The sequence below is a fragment of the Amblyomma mixtum genome, chromosome 1 (assembly GCF_055824585.1).
Source record: "Amblyomma mixtum isolate Tamu chromosome 1, ASM5582458v1, whole genome shotgun sequence".
NCBI lineage: Eukaryota > Metazoa > Arthropoda > Arachnida > Ixodida > Ixodidae > Amblyomma > Amblyomma mixtum.
Genome location: NC_143012.1, coordinates 193885249 through 193905550, shown reverse-complemented (window position 1 = coordinate 193905550; position 20302 = coordinate 193885249). Strand labels below are relative to the sequence as shown.

General features: G+C 48.0%; 1 protein-coding gene across 1 annotated transcript in view; it reads right to left on the bottom strand.

Annotated features, from left to right (window-relative positions):
* Positions 1-20302, bottom strand: part of LOC149370389 (ATP-dependent RNA helicase DDX54) — a 49156-nt gene that overhangs the window by 14136 nt on the left and 14718 nt on the right. Inside the window, exons 9-14 of the mRNA XM_089561402.1 lie at positions 17702-17836; positions 14323-14411; positions 11623-11755; positions 5921-5988; positions 3083-3280; positions 574-737 (exon numbers count right to left, since the gene is read on the bottom strand). Of these exons, the coding sequence (XP_089417528.1) occupies positions 574-737; positions 3083-3280; positions 5921-5988; positions 11623-11755; positions 14323-14411; positions 17702-17836 (787 nt within the window). The remainder of the gene's footprint in view (positions 1-573; positions 738-3082; positions 3281-5920; positions 5989-11622; positions 11756-14322; positions 14412-17701; positions 17837-20302) is intronic.

The window sequence follows — 20302 nt, the reverse complement described above, 5'->3', positions numbered from 1 at the left end:
TGCCCTGACCAGGGCCTTTGGGTTAAATGAAATGAATGAAATGAAATATAATGTCAGTTACATCGGACTAGCCAGCAGCATCTCCTGCTGTTCCCTAAGCCAGAGGCAAACCCGCCGGCAGGGAAAAAAATTCAGGGGGCACTTTGGCTCTCCAAAGTGCTGTCCAAAGGCTCTCCAAAGTGTGCACTGTTTGGCATTGGCTGCGTGACTGTTTGTGCTGTTCTAGTGCTTTATTTGACTACACACTTTGACTGCTTCTTTAGCATGACTCTCTCTCTGCTTTGATGAGTTCGGTTGTATCCATGGCTCTGTTCACAGAGGTATGTAAAGTCGTCACCCACAGACGCCTTACGCCCCCTGTCGGAGCGGACGACAACTATTTTATTAGTTGTCGTCTGCTCCAAAAAGGGAGCGTCAGGCATCTGTGGGTGACCTCATTACTGCGAATCCGCGCACTCTGACGTCATAACCATTTCGACCAACCCAAAAGCGGGACACCTCTGCTGACAGCCTTCTGTCCACAACGATGAGGCATTAAAGGCTCTCGCCTTATCAAGGGAGCGAAAGACTCACCCTTTCTCTGTGTGGAAGTCAGAGGAGAAATGGGGGATGTAGAACTCCTCGTCCTTGAAGGAGTTTGGCTTCGACTTCTTGCTCTTGACAGGACCAGGGTCGGCCTTGCCTCGTTTCCTGCTGTTCACCTTCGTACTGTTGCTGATCACCGTTGAAAAAGTTTTCTGACAAAATAAAAAAAAGAGGCAGCAGAGTGTGGCTCGGCATTGCAGTGAAAATTTTTTTTTTTTTTTTTCTGAGCAGCACTGTGAAACGAAGGCGCAAAAAATCCCAATAAACAAAAGCGGTGCATTGAAAGCTACCAAAAAAAAATCTTGGCGCACTGAATGCACACTCTTGCAAGAATGGGTAACAAGTGCATGCTGTGGACAGCTGCCTACTGTGTGCTCTGTAATGTGCATTCTGGAACTGAGGAATTAAATTGATCATTCGCATAAGGAGGTTACCGTAAAAACGCCTGTAAGGGCCGCACCCGTGTATGGGCCGCACCCCGTTTTCCCGAAGGAAATGTTTAAAAAAAAATAAATCCGTGTAAGGGCCGCACCCGAACTTTCTATGACCCAGGCGGGAATAGCCTTCTAAATGCACACGCCATGGCCTCCGCGATCGGCTCCGGCTGCGCACAACGGAGCGCTCAATCGCGGAGTGCTTGATCGCAGAGGCCAAGCACGCGCACAAGAGCTTCCAAAAACCGTCCATGGATGGCGCCCGAGGCCGCAGCCATCATCATCGTCAATCCCCCCCCCCCCCCCGTCTTCCCGCTATCTAATCGGCATCAGTATTGCCAGCTCCAGCCTTTTATGGCGTATTAGCGCGTTCGCCGTAGCTGTTGTGGCTTTCGCGTGCTGCCGCCGAGTAATGCAGTTTTAGCACGATGGGCAAGCACCTTATCAGCTACACGGCTGGGAGTTAGCTCTCGAACGCGGCAAGCATGCGGCGGACTGGGAATTCGACGTGGCCGAGAAGTGCGTCCGATGACCGTGCAATCAAAAGGGTGCATTGAGAAACACAAGCTGCAAAAAGCGCACTTTCCGAGGCGAGCCGTGTGAGTTTCCCGAACTGCTCTGCTATGTGATGGAAATGCGGAACAACGGCTACGCGTTGACAGCGGACATGCTGCGCGGCTTCTTTGGGATGAGCGTGCACCAGAGCACAACACCAGCTCAGAGTCGAAATACTCCGCGAGTGACGACTGAACGTAGAATAAATGCCGTTCATTCCCTGATTGCTGTGTTTTTGCTTAAAAAAAAAAATTTTTTTTTCTAAATCGCGTGTATGGGCCGCACCCCGAAAATTGGCTCCCGAATCTGGAAAAGAAAGTGCGGCCCTTACACGCGTTTATATATGGTATTTAATCAAGCAACCTTAAAACTCATGTAACCTTATAAAAGCTTGGAGAAACTTTCAATCAACTAACAATTTGTTATGCCCCTGCTCACTAAAGAAAGGTTTCATTACAACCCTGCCTGATCATAAAGTCTGGCATCAACATCATCAGTCATGCCAAATCCTTCTCCCAGTGATTTCCAATATAGATAGAGGAATTGGGCAATTTCATGCCTAGTGTCGAAGCGGTTGTTTACTCCATAGTGTAGTTATAATGAAGAAATAGCTCTTTCCAAGCACTTTTTGATAACTGTGATGCCACAGTAGGGATCAGAACTACCTTCCAATATTTTTCAAGCCTTGATTGGCAGGTTGATGGCCTTCATTCACTTTGGTGGTTGCCTAGCTATCATGATCTTTCTTTGGTTTGTTTTGGTTTATGGGGTTTAACGTCCCAAAGCAACTCAGGCTATGAGGGACGCCGTAGTGAGGGGCTCCGGAAATTTCGACCACCTGGGGTTCTTTCACGTGCACTGACATCGCACAGTACACGGGCCTCTAGAATTTCGCCTCCATCGAAATTTGTCTGCCACGGCCGAGATCGAACCTGCGTCTATCGGGTCAGCAGCCGAGAGCCACAACCACTGAGTCCTCGCGGTGGCCCCGTGACCTTTCTCCCCAGGGTAAAGTGAAAAAGCTAACAAAATTCTGCTATACTCGCTCTTTAAGGCGATAACTTAAGTTAGCAACATCTCAAGTATGTGCTGTCTCTGCCCAAAGTAACCAGCCAACATAGTTTGCATTTCACTCATACAGTGGTGCCGTTATGGCTTCTCTAAGGATGAAAAGGTCTTTAACGATGAGGGCTAGGGCTTTCCGTACCTCACAGAGATCTAGTAAGCTTGGCGCATGATGGCCTTAGTTGCCTATGTGTCATAAAACCAAGCAAACAAACAAACAAACAAACAGAGATCTAGAGCTCGAGAGGTGGCATAAGTGATCCACTACACATATGAGAAGCAAACCAAGCAGCCTGGTTACTTCAGGCAAAGATGAATATGCATGCAACACGGCCTTCGTAGCACCGAACTTGATCCTGCACTCAATGCCAAAGCCAAGCTCGAACAACCACTGGTACAAGCTTGGCGATGGAGAGCACAATGCTGTTTTCTGAAGATCTCACCTCAATTTCATCCTCTCCTGCCATAACGGCAGAACTGTCGGCTTCGCTACCCTTGGCTGTCGTCGGCTTGTCTTCATCCGGCTTTGGATTGGTCCTCACAGAGGACAAGCGGCTGATGAGGTTGTCGTGCTTCAGCCTCTTGCTCTTCATGACTGCAAAGGCTGTGTTCTTGCCCGTGTTCCCAATCTCAAAGATGGTCTGGAACGCAAAAATTCCCGACTGCTGTAGCACACGAAATTGCAGCGCATGTGTAAGATGTGCAATGCACTTCGACAGAGTCGCTGAACACCAAAAAGTGCGCAAAACTACGTACTTTACCAAATGTACGAACATTAAACAAAACAGTGAGCTGGGCCTAAGGTTAACTCGTAAAGGAGACTGCTAAGAAATCCTTGCTGTTCCAACCTGTCCTGGACCAAAGAAGTGAGACTTGCACCATAAAAACCTCCACAAGCACACGCACCACAAACCTGGGCCAAATTCACATTCTTGCTAACCAGTGGGTGAGCACAGTATACCGTATAAACGCGTGTAAGGGCCGCACCCGTGTATGGGCCGCACCCCGTTTTCCCTAGCTCGCTGCCCTGTCCTCAATTTAAGTTGAGCCCTTTTCGTTAAGCTTTACATTTATGCCCCATAGGTGTGTACAGGCAAGATACAGCTGTTGTATACTTTCCTCTTGAGGGACACCATTCTTCATCACCTAAGAGTGTTATTTCACTCTCATGGTCTGAGTAAGCAGTCACTACCTGCCCTAAGTAGATGTATTCCCCGAGAACTTTCAATGCTTTGCTGCCCACTGTAAACCATTGAGTCCTTCCAAAACTACTGAACATTAATTACTTCAGATTTTTTCCGTACTGGGTAATTTTTAGACCCACCCTTTTGCTTTGCCTGTCTAGGTCCTTGATCACGCTTTGCAGTAAATGTTCCTGTGCCATTCATCTCATTTAGTAGCGATAACTTGATAACAACTGAACCCTGCACTCGGTACGGGACATCAATCCGCAGCTTCCACGTGGGAGTTGCGTGTACAGCCTTTCTCACATGCGATGGGCCCAAAGGATTTGTTCCTAAGCCATGTAGAGGTAGGATTGGCGGAAGTCCACTTCTGGAGGGGCGAGGATGAGCATTCCTCTCCCCTTCAAGAGGTTTGGAATGCTGGTGATGCACAAGGCCCCTCATTTTCTGCAGCAGAAAACCTTAAATTCCGCGAAGTGGGAATAAAGAATCTTCTACATTCCATAGCAAGCCTTTTAACACATGCATCTTTTCGTGCAGCAGCGGCTGCCATGCCGCCTCTTCTTGCCTCTCTGCTTCGTATTTCGTGCTGCACAGACCTGTGCCCATTCGCCCTTTTTTCCCTTCCCAACGCTTCACATCTCTTTCACTGCCTTCTCTTCTTTCTTAACGGGGGACATGGGTCTTAAAACATTTTTTTTATTTACAGACCAAATGCAATGAAATTGCACAGACTTATTCAGTTTTTTCTGCTGATTTCAAATATGCAATTTGTTTATTTCTAGGTCAATTAGTTCCTGAGATATTAATGTGTTTTCTGGCACTGTATGTCTGGTTAACTCACTTGAAAACTAACTATTAAGCCCATTTGACCACACGGACAAAAAACTGAAAACTGCTTCCAGCGTTGCATTCCTCACACATTGTAGTATCTACCCACATATTAAAATTAAATTTCTGGTGGCCCATTTTTTTTCTATTGTTTGAGCACACAATGGCATGATATATATTAATATCTCAGGAACTAATTGGCCTAGGAATAAACAAATTGCATATTTGAGATCAGCAGACAAACCTGAATAAGTCTATGCAGTTTCATTGCATTTGGTCTGTAAATAAAAAAAAATATTCTAAGACCCATGTCCCCCCCTTAATGGCCCGTGCTGCCTTTTTTCCAAGTTTGTAGCAACCCTTTCTCGCTACTACATGCCGTGCGCTTTGGCTCAATGACTAGGGTTGTTGAAAAGTTGGCTTTCGCTTGCACTTGCGATGAGCCTGGAGGGTGAGCTCAGTGCAGGCATCGCGACGGACAGTGTAAAAAAATGAGCTTTATAATCGTAGCCTGGCTCCAAATATAACGTGAGATGCTTTCTGAAGCAGATGATTCAGAGTAAAAACTCGCTTTATAATCTTGCAAATATGGCAATAACGGGAATATCGCTTTCGACAGGTCCCACTATCGTCACTCATCCCATGCTTTCCATGCAGAACTTTGATCACTACCAGACTCTATGCATCCAGAGAAATCCGAAAAATGAATTAATCGCATTGCCATCATTCTATCACTCTTACTGACCTCCAAACAATATTAAAAAAAAAAAAAATGTGGCTGCTAACACACAATTCTGGGAGGTATGCTAACATCTGTGATTTTTCGCGGAAACGCAGGAAACCAGAGGCCTTAATGATGCATAATGGACCGCAACGCATAGCACAGAAGCAAACTTCTCAGGGCTATTCTAAACTTTTGACAAAGCCGGTACTTTTGCATCTGCTGTCATACTTCATGTGTGTGAGAGCAATTTTTTGTGTCGCCTGCCATGTGTGTGAATGTGTGTGTGTGTGTGTGTGTGTGTGCATGAGTAGCATGCAGCAAGCAGGGATGACAACACCCTTCCTTCATGGAGGCTCAATTAAGCTATATCACTGCTCAAAGCAACAATATGCCCAGCAACAACATGAATGCCGCATTGTACTACTGCGTGGAAAGGCTGTGGGACAGTGAAATACTACATGGATGCATTGTAATGACCTCCGCCTTCAAAAAGGAACACAGTGGCCCCGAAATGGGGACAGCGAGGGTACTAAGCAACTCACACTGGGTGGCTTGAACTTCTTCATGCCTTCGAGGAGCCTGGAACGCGAGTCCTCCTCGGCTGATTTCACTGGGAAAGAGAAGAAAGAGGAGGAGGAGCAGTTGAAGGAAAGAATTGGAGGGGACACTTAGGTCCCGCATTAAGGGTATGACGCGATAGCGTAGTGGATTAATTCTAATATATGCAGAACGTCATTCTCTGCTTTACGTTCATAGATACGTGGCAGTACATACTCATAGCCCTTGTGGGCCTTGTGCGACCCAGGTTGCTTGTCCCGAGTGACCAATCATTAATTTAACTGCCACCTGCCACGGTGGGCAGTTTGCTCACTATCCGATGGGTAGTTATTTTTTTTTTTTGCACATCGTGTGTATGGGCCACACCCCGAAAATTGGCCCTTGAATCTCAAAAAAAAAAAAAAGTGTGGCCCTTACACCGTTTACATGGCAACACAACAGATTGTAAAACCTGATTAAATTGGGCGTCAAGGGACCAGAAAGAACGGCCAAATTATCCGAAGGCTGGGTTATCGAATATCTCCTGAAAACAAAAAAGGAAGTGCCGGAAATGTGAAAATGCAGTGAAGCCTTCTCAGGAGGCTCCATCGCACACACACTGAACAGTTCGTGATGAATGTGCACTTTTGTTGTGCTGGAAGACTAACACAGATGCAAGCGAGCAGAATATATACATTGGCATTAGTATGGCAAGACTGCTTTAAAGGGGCTGCGAAACACTGCCTGGGGGAATACCGCCTATACTTCAGGTGGGTTCTTTATGTCATGCAGATGCTGACTTAAAAAGTATTACAGGAATCTATGCACAGGAACGGGAGTTATTCAGTGGAGAAATTTCAAAATACAAGCAAACAAAACGCTGCCCTCAACTTGATTTTGGCGGGGCTTCCCACTAGTGCACTGCACGGGCTCGGGCCGGCCCAAAAGCCCGGGCCCGGCCCGGCCCGCCCGGGCCTGGGCCGGGCCCGGGCCTGAAGTTGCGGGCCCGGGCCGGGCTCGGGCTTAAAGCTGCAGACCCGAGCCGGACTTGGGTTCGTACAGAAACTGCTGGTGTCCGACTATTCCTTCCCTATTGCAGAGTGAAGTACACAACTGCAGCATTGGAGCAGCGACACGGATGAGCTGTGTGTTATAGTACGCGCTGAGAAAACAACTAAGCTTTATTCATTGACTTATATGTTTCCTTATTTCCATGCCGCGGTGGCTTAGTGGTCAAGGCGCTTGATTACTGAGCCGGGGAACCAATGTGCGCTCCTAGCCTCGGCGGCCGTATTTCTATTTAGGCGGCAAGCATGGCCATGTACTTTGTAGTATCATTGCTCGTTGAACAAACCCAGGGGGTCGGAATGATCCGGAGCACTCTGCTTCGGTGTCACTCACAGCCTGACTCCCCTTATGCCCTTAAGCCCCAAAAACATAGATTTTATATGTTTATCATGTGGAAAAATTGACAAACTAAAGCGCGTTTGGTTTTCTTTTTTATCAGCTGACCGGAACATCACGTAAATGAAATAGCCACAAAAGCTCGCGAGAATTTTTAAATCTCATCTCATAACCACATCTATCGCTCCTCGCTTCTTCCGCCTAGTTGTCATGACAAGTGTTTAGCCCTGTATGTTATCATGTGGTTCGCGCGTTATCTTCTGCTCCACCTGTAAGAGTAAAGTTCAACCGATCTTAATTGGCCATTGATCGCTCGTCATCCCAAAACATACCTATACACTATTAGATATGCATTCGGGAAGAGCATATTAGTTTAGGACGGTTATAGTCTTCAAACACACACCGTGAAATACTCAAGCCTTTTAGCTTTTTGTTTCTGCTAAAAGGCGACCAGTTCGGCTATGAGTTCAACCTGTGAGATCGTGTTCACTAAAAAAATGTCATCCCACTGCTTGCTAGGCAGCTTTAATGCTTATACTTCGCGGGCGACAAAATATAACTGATTAAACTCATGAGGGAATGCAAAGTAGTCTATTACGTGCGTATGCGGCCCTTTTTATTTGTCTCTCGGAACTTCCGAGTTTATCTTTGCGCACCTACACGAGATCACTGTCCAAAAGATGGTCCTGGCGAGCACTACTCTTAATCACTTCTTTCTGGGTTAAAAAGAACCAACTTTCTGCATGCCAAACTGTGGTTTCAGAACCTTTGTCGGCCAGTTTCTTATCGGTCTAGTAGCAGTCTACTTGCTCAGAGTGAGCACCTCAAGCGATACTGTGAAACGGGCCGGGCCGGGCCCGGGCTGGGCTTTACTCCCGGATTCACGGGCCGGGCCGGGCTCGCTAGAGCGATAATTTAGCGGGCCTGGGCCGGGCTCGGGCTTCAAGTCTCGGGCCCGGGCCGGGCTTGGGCCTCAAATTGAGGCCCGTGCAGTGCTCTACTTCCCACTCCTATTTCGCTCTCCCAATGACGGCACCTGGCGCAACCAATCAAAACAGCCAGCCAGAGCACGTCGCGGAAGTTTGCACTCCATGGTTGCCTGCTCTCTGTAACTCGTTCTTGCTGAGACTGGCAGCGTCGTTTCCATGCCAGAGCACCCCTGGTGGTGTATTTCTATTTTACTTGCTTTGCAGGGCTTTTATCTAAGACAAGCAAGTTGTTTTTGTTGATCTAATATAAAACGCAGACAGGTGACAAAATGTGTCTCTATTTATTCACACAATTTGCAGTGTATTTACTGTTTGTCCGGTCATCAAGCTCGCGCCAGGTGATGTCATATCCGCTGCTAAAAACCCGCCACTGTGTGGCGACACCATCAGAGCCATGAATTTGTTTTTGGGAGGACATTAAAATATTAAAAAACGGAATGTACGCGGTATTACCGACGCTAATAGCACCATTATAACTCACTGTATGCAATCAACAGGCAAAACAGTTAACTAAGATTGTGTTTTGGGCCCCTTTAAGAAAGAAAAAAAAAATGACCCAGCAATTTGCTACTGGGTGCTTAAAAATGGTGTGCTGCTGGCGCGAAACTAAGCGGCTATGCTATTTTTTTGCCTAGCAACAGGTGCTCTCTTACTGTCATCACGCTTTCCATTATGCTAACGTCAGGTGTGCACAGGCTACAATGCATCATGGAATAGGCGGGATTTTTACCCGATCACTTGCCCCTGCATGTGGCACATCGACTCAGCCCCATTTCAGGAGACCTATGTGAAATTCCACAAGTGTACATTCCTGCATTCAGAGTTCACCAAAACATGACGCACGAAAACTTGTGAAGGTGACAGGACTGGTGGCATTAGGTGCGGGCATTAAGTATGCTAACGTATTATGGAAGGACGAAACGGAAAACTGCGCGCTTTTAACATCGAGATTGTTTGACGCAAACGGTCGGCCATGATGTTTTCATCAAGCGTGGTATGTGGAAGTACCCACTTGCAGTATTTGACACAGGTGCACGCCTCGCAACATCCGAATGTGACCAGTCCACGCAATGAATGACAGAAAAGAAAGTTAAGAGGGTACGTTTGCACTGTTCACCTGACAACTTAAACTTTATCTTTGGATATTTGTCCAGAAATTGTAAATTTGCTTCGGCTGGATAAATGAAAGTCGGCGGCATGCAGTCGCTGACGAATACAGTGAAAGCTCGTTAATTCGAACCTCGATAATTTGAACTACATTACTTGGTTCGCCCTAGCTCCATAGAAATCTGTGTATAAAAAAACCCGTTAATTCGAAAGCAAGTCGATTCTGCTACAGATAATTCAAACTATGCGCCACCGCGTCTGGGTGGCTTGGCACACAGCACATGGCAAAAAAAAAAAGAAAGCACCTCTGCATAGTTAGAGGCTGCGCACCACCTAAACGGGGACAGAAGAGGGAACCAGATAAAACCATGGATGAGTGGGTAAAGCCTAAATGGTGCCATCACCGGTGCAGCGGCCGGCGGCACCGGAGGGTAGGGGTTGGTGGCTGCCTACCCTCTTTTCCACGCAGCCTCCGGAACTTGCTACTAAATACCCGTTAATTTGGGCCCTGTTAATTCGAAAATACGGATAAGTACTGTCAGCTCAGTCCCAGCCTACGCCCATGAAGCTATGACTTTGGACGGGCGCTACAAATTACATGCGAAAAACTTTTTTTTCTTTGAGAGTGGATTTCATGCTTCCACCCATCAGTCGCCAATGGAAACATGCAGTCAGCCACGATAATGACTAGCTGATCATGACTAGCATGGTTCGCTGCAAAAAAAGTTTGCTGCTATCGCGCGTTCCAATGATTGAGTGGCAGTATAGACGGCGTCCGCCCCAATCACCCATGGCACACATACTGAAAACGAGGCTTGCACAGCCAGACAAGAGCTGGCACTCTGCCAAGTTCGCTTCCCCCCCCTTGCCGGAGCTAACGTCAAAAGGCAAACACACCATGATGTTATCGCTGTGTAGCATCTTGGCGCGCCGCCAAGAAATGCGTTGTGGAGGGAAGCGTTAATGACTGACGCTTTTTTCTTTTTTTTTTCATATTCTTAGGCAAAAATCGGGGATGAGTGCGTTCATTATGCGAGTGGGTTCGTTAAGTGCGTAAATACGGTACATATACCATACTGCAATTGGTTCTTGTCAGTTTTTTTTGTGGCCATTCGATAATTCGAACATCGGATAATTCGAACTTTTTCCCGGGTTCCGTGAGGTTCAAATTAACGAGGCTTTACTGCATTCGTAAATTCTTCAATATCCATTTCTCAAACTGAATATGAACTGAATGACAAACATGCGGTTCGGTTCGTGTTTGAAATTCCGACAACTGACACACAACAAATCTGAACCCATACCAGGAGCCTGCAATGGCTGTACCAACACAATAGGAAGAGACGCTTTGATTCTACTGTTCAGTGCTGCAAGAACAGGCAAGGCAACCATGAGATGCAGAACACAGGTTTAGCGGAGCACTGTTTGAAGTTGCCTACTAGACCTACCGTATTTATTCGAATCTAGGCCGATAGTTTTTTCAAAAAAACGAGATGTAGAACTCTTATGTCGGCTTAGATTCGAGGATTTCGTTTCGAGGTTTCGTATTCGTAAAATACGAATAAATGTAGCGCGCAGGTGGCGCCCCCACAAAATGCCAACGAAAGACAGCACTGTAGCCGTTGCTATCCGTAGCCGTTGCAATCCGTAGCCGATACTGATCAAAGCACACATGAGCACTGGCTGCCATTTTGGCCTTGTTCTGTTCTCGTGCGGTGGCGTGAGCACATTCGCAGCAGTGAAGTTTTCATGCGTGGTTTTTGTCACCAACACCATGGCACCAAACAGGCGGTGCCATTATAGTGCCACCTTCAAGTGGAAAGTTATACTCGCTGCAGAGCAGTCGTCAAATCTTCAAGCCGGGTGGGACATCGGCGGCTGATCCCGGGCTGGCGTTGCATATGTCTCCTTGCCCAAACGCCAGCCCGGGATCAGCCTGAGCGGGTTCCTGGCAATAAATGTTGTTTGCGTGCTGTACCTCTTGTTCGCAGTTGTTTTTACGGCCGGCCTACAATCGAGGTAAGTTTTTTTTTTTCTGTGGCCTTCAACTTTCGGGTCTCGGCTTAGAATCGTGGCCGGCCTAGATTCGAGTAAATACGGTAGGTACACCAGGTGTTACAGCAGGCTTTTGGAAGCCCTGCGGTTCGCTACACAATGAAGACTGAAGCGGGCGTGCCACAGCAAGCTGACATAACGAGGTGACCAACCTCGGAAGAGTGGGTGAGGCGGCAGGTCCTCGCGGAGGTACTGCTTCATGCGCTTGGCCGACTCGCTCGAGGGTGCCGGCCGTGACTTGAGGTACTGGATCATGGCGTTGCTGCACACACGCTCCATGTTTTGCTGCAAGAAGGCGTTTTGTTTTTTATTCGTTCTTCTTATCACTTCAAAACAGCTTGCGGGCAGCAAGCTGTACTACTCGACCACACTGTGCTTCTTCGAGCGTTACCATGACAGAGCACAGAAACCAGTCATTAGGTACTGGTGTTCAGCAGATTTGTAAAGCAGGCACAGTATTAGCTGCAAAACTTTGTACACCTCACTCACACACACATCTGCGAGTTCATGTGAGTGGCCATGAATGTAAGTGGACGTGAGTGCAAGCGAGAAACCTGTCACAGTGCCAGGCTGTGGTTCGGAAAGCACAGACCTCATAGTTCTATGGCCACACTGATCAGAGCAACACACAACGGTACAGTTGAATCCCGGTACAACGAACGCCGCTTCAACGAAATTTTCGCCACAACGAAGTAATTTGCATTCCCCGTGAAACCCCCATAGGACTTAATGTATTAAAATTTCCTCAAAAACGAAGTACTTTGCGAGCACGTGTTCGCTTCTACGAATTTTTTTTGCGAATTTTCGCGGGTGAGTGGCCCCTCCGTCTTGTCTTTCTTCAGAAGTTGAGTGCTGAAGAGCGACTTTCCCGTTCCCGCCGTTAATTTTTTTGCATCGCAGACTGTTGGGGGGGGGGGGGGGGGGGGGGGGGGGGGGGTACGCACGCGCACTCAATCGCACATCCTCCTCGCGCACACCCTCGTGTGCTTTTTTTTTTTCTCCAGATGCCCACGTGATTTTTGAAGTGGCGTCACGCCCTGCTCATTGGCTCTTTGCTGGGCTTCTTCGATTGATGTAGCTCGCTGTCATGGTGCTCGCGGTTTCCTGTCAAGCACGAAATCGCATCATGATCACTTGCTAGCGGTGTTGGCTGGTAAGCGTTCGCAGCCTCCAAGCGAAGAGGGGCTCCTCGAAAGTGCGTGTAAAATGCGCCAGCGCACGCCATCTGCTAGCGTCTTCGGCCGCGTCCTCCGTGGCCGCGTCGTCTGCTAGGCACCGAGCGCGTTTCAGGCAGTCTGTGTGGACCGGTGGGCGGAGCCATCGGTGGGCGGAGCTTCGTGTCCTGTCGGAGAAAAAAAAAAGAAAACGCGAGAGTGCAGGAAGAAGCCCACTCCGCTTCACCATTTCTTCCTTTGTGTGTGCACCGTTTAGCGTGGTCTCGTCGCGTCTCTGCTCTGCTGAATTCCTAGGATGTCGCCGCCAGCGAAGAAGCGGAAATTTCTTTCGCTAGAAGAAAAGGCGCGTATTATCGCCAAAGCAGAAAGCGGGAAGAAGAAGTCGATTATTGCCGCAGATTTTGGCATCGCGCCGAGTTCGTTATCAACGATACTGAAGAGCAAAGAAAACATCGGCAAGGCACTTGCGTCGGGCACTTCAGCTCAACACAAGAAGGTGACGCAGCCAACTGCGATATTAGCCTAGGGCGGCTTACAGCCGGCGTTTTGTCATCGCGGGGGGTCTGTTGAACCCCGAGTAGCAGTATCAAGACGTTTCGTTGGAGCGCGCGTGAGCACTGACTTATGCAACGCCAGGCCGGCGGCAGCAAGCCCGCGAGAGCGCCGTGGTAGCACGCAGCGGTGCAGATGCGATGAGGCCCGACGGCTCTCGAAACGATGTGGGGGAGGAGGCAAGTAGAGGAGGTGGTGAAAGAAGGAACGGAGAAGAGGAGGAGGAGAGGCGGCGTTGAGCGAGAAGAGAAGAGGAGGAGGAGAGGCGGCGTTGGGCGAGAAGAGGAGGAGAGGCGGCGTTGGGCGAGGAGACATATGCAACGCCAGCCCGGGATCAGCCGACTCGGCTGTAATTTCTCGACAACGAAATTCCGTGACAGTGAAATTGTTCGTACGTCCCGCCGATTTCATTGTGGCGGGATTCAACTGTACTATACAAATGCATCAAGCCAGCAAATTACCTAACATGGCTTCTCCCATGCCAAAAGTATCAAGCTGGCCTGAAACATACTGTTCAGTACAAAAACCAAAGGTGAGGACTTCGCTCCCTCCAGAAAGTTGACTGTGAACCTGCTACTCCCCTCAGAAAGCTGACGGCTCTTTGTGAATATCCAAAATATCAAACAATCCCAATTTTCAGGCTCCAGAAAAAGTGCTGGCTACATTTAAAGGAACCCTGAAATGACTTCTTCCTTGCCCTGTCAGCCCACTGTCATCAGAGTATGGATGCATGACGAGGTGTGTCGCCATGATCGGTAGCCAGCTACTGCGAGCAGTGATTTTTAAAAAATTCTAAATTACAGAGTCCATGCAGAGCTTTCAAATTTGACACGAAAACCCACAAAGACCACCTCTACAGATCCACTGCACTAGAATATGCCCCTAGAAATCATTCCAGACCCCCCTTTAAGAACAGCAACATCTTGGCTTTTCATCATAAATAAATTTACTATTGAAGCACAGTAAATCTAGACATATGTTAGCTGAATGCACTTAGCGCTCAGTGCATTCTGCCATGAACATCTCTGAAATATCTCGTGCTGCTGTCTACGAATGAAGCAGCTGCTGCTTGACACTGAATCCGACAGAGACATGAACCAGTGGAATAAGCGGGGGTGCACACACCAGGTCGACGGACTGTTCCTGCATGGACCGGAGCATCTCGGATTCCTCGTCAATGACCACCTGGGGCACCCGACCACACAGGCCGCTCTCTGTGAGCACAATATAAGAACAGTGCAGTTAGCACGAGAACAAATGCCAGACCACAGAGGCACTCTGAAATGCCACGCACTTAGCAACGATCGTCATTCCACAATTTATGCATTTTTCGCCAGAGAATAGAGACATCTGGCAGCTGACTTCTGGAAACAGCATAATCAAACCTCAATTAGAATTTGAACAGCTGGTTTATTCAAACTGATCCTTTGCTCCCATCAACACCAAGGGCAAAAAAAAAAGCTCGTATTAAATTGAACCACACATAACTTAGACGAATTTTCAGCTCCCTTCAAGTTAGAATTGACAGTAAATAGTGCAAAAAAAAAAGGACCAAAATTTACTCCCTTCATCTAATTGTTTGCAATATCAAGGACATAGGTTTCTCTGCACTTTGCTTCGCATGCTTTGCGATGAAAGTCCAGTTTGATATAGCAACTGACCGATTTTTTGGACTCTGATAATTCGCACTAGTATATTGTGTTTTGAACTTTGTTCCAGAACCGTCACACACCTCATAAGAATGCATACAGTTTCATGACCATGGTCCATCTTGATCAGGGTCATGGCAACCAACCACAATTCCTTGATGGATGCGGAACTAGCTGCCCTTTCAGCAGCCAATTGAGTTCATCAGCCAAGGAAACCAACAGAAATGGTCTGCTTTTCTTTTTTTCTTTCTCATTTCAAAGCAGCCTTAGCCCTCCACCATGGCACCTCTTTCTCTCTTTCCTCTTTCACTCCCACCTTCCTCCTTTCCCTTCTGGGTGTCCACAGAGATGGGAGACAATTACTGCATCATTTCCTCTCCTCAAAACCAATTCCAAGACCTGCAAGCTGCATCATAGCCTAGATTACATGAACAACTCATTTCAGAAATCAGTGAGGTGTACCATGGCGCAAAATAACCATGGATCACGATATACCGTATTTACCCAATTCCAACGCGCCCCCGATTCCAACGCGCACCCAATTTACGGCACCAAAAAAAAAAAATTTCAAGCCCCGATTCTAACGCGCGCCCGATATTGGTAATGAAAAAAACAAACAAACTACAAGCCCCGCTTCTAACGTGCATGTGACTTCCACGAATGAAAATAATTTGCAACCGTTTTTATATTTTAGAGAGAGATGCGGGTGAAAAAACTGCGATTTTTTTCGATAAAGTCGATTTTGTATTTCCTTGCGTTTTGTATTCCCCCAAGCGTCTTCTTTTATGTATAAAAAAATCAAAGGTGATAATGGGAAGTTAGTAAAAAATGCAATTAAAGCACTTGCGGTGGCTCGCGAAAGCGCGAATTTGACCGAATTTTGGGAACGCGGCACTTCGCTCCACGGCGTCGCCCGCTCTTGAATCTTCGCGGGGAAGTAGGCCTACCCATCTTCTACATTCTTGATAAAAATACGAAAAAAAAGATCGTTTCCCGCCCGAGTCGAGCGTCGCGACTGGCCCCTCAAATCACGTGGTACGATCGGAGCTCTTCCATTGGCTACGAGCATTCCATCGCACGATCAGACGCAGACGCTCTTTCTTCGTTCTGCCGCCAGTGAGATGTGAACCAACGTTTCTGCCCGGGTTTTTCTCCTTTCTCCGCTATGGATGTGACTGAGAAACGAGATTTTCGTTCACGCAAGTTCCTGACAAAGCATCGATATAAAGGAAGACGCCCCAAGCGCAAGCGGAGAGCTTCGGTGACGGGAGGTTCATCTGCTGCTAGGCGTAACTGCGGCAACGACGATGCACCATTTGGATCCTTCAAGCTTCTTGCGGAGCATCCATGACTTCGTCAGTGCATCTGAGCGAATGATAAAGATGTTCGACAGCCAAAACAAGTGTAAAAACGAGCGCGGAAGCACTGTTATCTGTGAGATCGGCATGATGCACGACCTTGCCAGCGGCGTGGCGTGCCCCACCTGCGGGCGATGTAATCTCTGTCAGAGAATCGGCCGCAAAACAGAAAGGACTCTCATAGTTTTTGGAACTTTACTGCTGAAATGACGCGTGTCCGACAACCGTTGTTTCATCAACATATTCTTCGAGCTGCGTATCTCGATCGTGCAAAGGCAGTGATGGGGCGTCCGCCCGTGCCAGTGCACGGGATACCGTCGCCGTGAACGCGGTCCGTGGTTGCTGAGCACGCGACCAATGACAAGCGCCACACCGGTTGAAAACGGCTCCTGCGACGCAAAAAACGACGAGCAAACGTGCTCCCATATTTACCAGCAGTTAGTGAGCTCCCACATCGTATAATGGCGATGACGATGGGCAGCTATGGGGCAGTTTTGGTTTGCACTCGAATCCAACGCGCATGCGATTTTGAGACGTATTTTCCCCGAAAAAAGGTGCGCGTTGGAATTGGGTAAATACGGTACTTCCCCGATGGCTGCCAGGACACTGTGGAATCACAAGGAAGCCACTGTGTGGATGAAGTCTCCCGATCTGCCCACAATGATGGTATTCATGCAACCAACCCTGTACCAAGAGCTAACGCAGCAAGTAGGCTTCACAGGCTGGCACGGGAGCTTACACTTTCCGCGTGGAACATGGGTGACTTTTAGTGCAGTAGCACTACTAGGCGCATTTTCCGATATAGGACATGTGTACCTTTTAGCAGGTCTTCACCCAGGTCTTTACACAAAAGCCTTTAGGGCACCGCCCTTCATGGTAAATGCCTTCTGGAACTTGCAAGGTGTGGACAACTGGCAGGCTTTTACCCAGGTCTTTACCCAGAGGCCTTTGGAGTGAAGACCTTCATGGTAAAGGTGTTTAGGCCAAAAGCCTTTATGGTAAAAGCCATTAGGTCAAATGCCTTTAGCACGTAACGACCTCAACTGCCCACCCTAACTGGTGCTACTGCACGATATTCTGCAATTAGCCATGCTAAACTGGCTGTAAATTTTTTTTTTTGTTGAACTGTTGCCTCAATACAATGGACCCTGAACTATGCCATTGCTTGATGAATGACTTATTGTATCATTAAACAACACTGCTGTGCCATCTATAGCTTGGGGGTTGTGTCACATCAGCAGAACAGCTGAGCAGGCAATGCTCAATGCTGCAACTGGTAAGCACACCCTGTGAGCACTTAATCTTCTCCGTTTTACAGCTCTGTGGTTGATGACGTCACCGTATCACTAAGGAATTGGACAGCTGTACATTGCGGGCGTACCGAGCATGGCAGCACTGCATATTAAAGACTCACAAGCGTGGAAACGAAAAGGCGCACACAAAGCGGTACCACTCAGTGTCCTGTCCGAGAGGAAAGCAACGAGTCGAAAGACGTGCCTTGGGTGCTTGAGGTGGCCTCGGGAAAACGAAGCTCCCGTCCCAGGAACAGGTGCAGGTCGAGCAGGTAGGGAGCCTCGTCTGGGGCCACCAGGGAGTAGGCGGTGCCCGTGCGCCCCGCACGCGCAACTCGACCTGAAAGACAAGAGTTATACCCCTGTCAAGCGGGCAAGTTAAGTGCACTTAAGGAGAGTGCACTTCGCTGTAAGTACACTTTGCCGCATCTAAACGACGCAAGTGGAGTGTCACTCGCAGAAGAGTGCACTCCGCTGAGAGTGCGTTCACGGACCGCACTTTGCTGGTCGAGTGCGTAGCCTCGACGCCAGCGGTTCCAATGTACAAAATTTATAGTGCATAGAAAGTACTTACAACTTTATTTTACGTGCTATAACACTGTTTTCAGAAAAAAAGTTCCTTGGTTATAGCTACAAGCGAAGCAACAAAACAAGTAAACGTGATCAGATGCAACATCGCTGCCCGCCGCCATCTTGTTTGTTGTCAAAATTCTGGATAGTCTTGGCTGGTCTTGGCCTTTCTTCTATTTTCATTTTTTCATCGCTAAAAACTGTTGAAGCTCGTTTTATTTGCGCTATCACGTTAAGCAATCAAATATTATGAGTCTTTTTTTTTTCTTTTCCATCGTCCTGTTTAGAAATTCCGCTCATTTTCTGTAGCCATTTTTTTTTATTATTAGTGCACTTTGCTTTCCCGTTTAGCATCGCGTAGCCCAAAGTGTCACTCGGGATGCCGAAGCGCACTCCCCGTAAGTGCACTTAACTTGCCCGCTTGACAGGGGTATTAGTTTGGTTGGTTGGTTTTATGGGGTTTAACGTCCCAAAGCGACTAAGGCTATGAGAGACGTCGTAGTGGAGGGCTCCGGAAATTTCGACCACCTGGGGCTCTTTAACGTGCACTGACATCGCACAGTACACAGGCCTCTAGAATTTGTCCTCCAAAGAAATTCTAGCCGCCGCGGCCGGGATCGAACCCGCGTCTTTCGGGTCAGCAGCGGAGCACCATAACCACTGAGCCACCGCGGCGGCAAGGACAAGAGTGGGTCGTGCAATGTGATTTTCTTTCTTTCCGTTGCAGGCACATGTACTAATGGAACCTGCACTGTAACGGCTTTCAAAAGGTGCCGGGGAACATAATGCGTCTTGGCTTTCATCCCTCTGTGCCTAACATGCGTGAAAAAGTAAAAAAGCACGCGGATGCGGATGGTTCCGCCAAAGAGTGGCCAAATTTAATTACCAATTCCTGAAAATGGCTATACACTCAGTCTGTTAGAGGCAATTATACTATGATGAGTAATAAAATAAAGTGAGTAAAAGAAAGATAAGGGTGGAGGCATGCATGAATTTAAATGCTCTGGGAACACCCCCCTCCAAAAAAAAAAAGCACTTGGAGGGACTCGAGGGTTCCACGGAAGTGAGTCTGACAGCCTGTGTTGTACACAAAGACTCAAGCATAGGAAAAGCAAAGCTGGGAATTTACACTTAACTTGTGCTAACAGTGATTTTTAGATAAGAAGAAAACTAGAAGACAACAGTAATTTTCTTCTGATAGTAACTTTAGCGTGGATATTTATACACAAAAGTAGCTTATCGGCAGAAAAGACATAAAAATTACGTAATTTTCAAACACACAAGGCCATTTCATAAAAAAGGAAAGAGTGCATTTAAGCTTTGTCACGGTCCACATTCTGCAAAAAAGCCATTGGAAATTCGAGGAATCAACCTAGAGCTGTGCACGGGCCACAAATTTCAGCCCGCGCCCGGCCCGAGCCCTACACTACTGACGGAGGCCCGGCCCGGCCCGACACTGAAGAAACCTAAGCCCGCCCGGGTCCGGCCCGAGTTAAGGCCCGGCCCGGACCCGGCCCGACCTGCATGCAAAACTGAAATTGAAGTGACGATGAAACAGAAAGAGATAATTTAAGGAAAATCAGTTTATTTCAATGTTTTTAAAATGCTCGGCTCTCATGGTCTAGATGAAAATTAGTGAGTACATATATGCAAACACGGCGCTTGTAGAGAGTTATCACTCCAGGTTATTATGTAAAAACAACAAATCGTCCATTGATGACGGCTTTCGAACCTTGCAACAGTAGGGCGGCTGGAACCACGCAGGAGCAATCGCGATCGCGAAGCCCGGCCGGCCCGTCCGAGACAAATATACCGTGGCCCAAGCCCGGCCCGGGCCCGGGTGAATAGACTTCCGCAAGGCCGGCCCGGGTACGGGCTTTCGGGCCGGCCCGAGCCCGTGCACAGCTCTAAATCAACCTACACACGGAGCTCACGTATCTGTGAGGTAAGGGACCTATTTCTGCGGCCTCCGACAACTGGCTTCAAGTGCACGTGCGCCGTCGTGGGGCTGCTGCTTTTAAGCAGCGACTCCGTGAACAGCTGCAAGGCATATGCACCACAAGCTCACACACCGAGCACCACCCCGTGTCAGGCATAGGAAAGGGTTCCCCATGTCCATGTCCCCATGCTCAAACCATCGCACTTGATTAGCACATTCCATATGCAAAAGAGTGGCTACAGCAGCTACAGGCAGCTCAGACTCGTACCGATAAAAGTCAAGCAACCTGCATGTCCT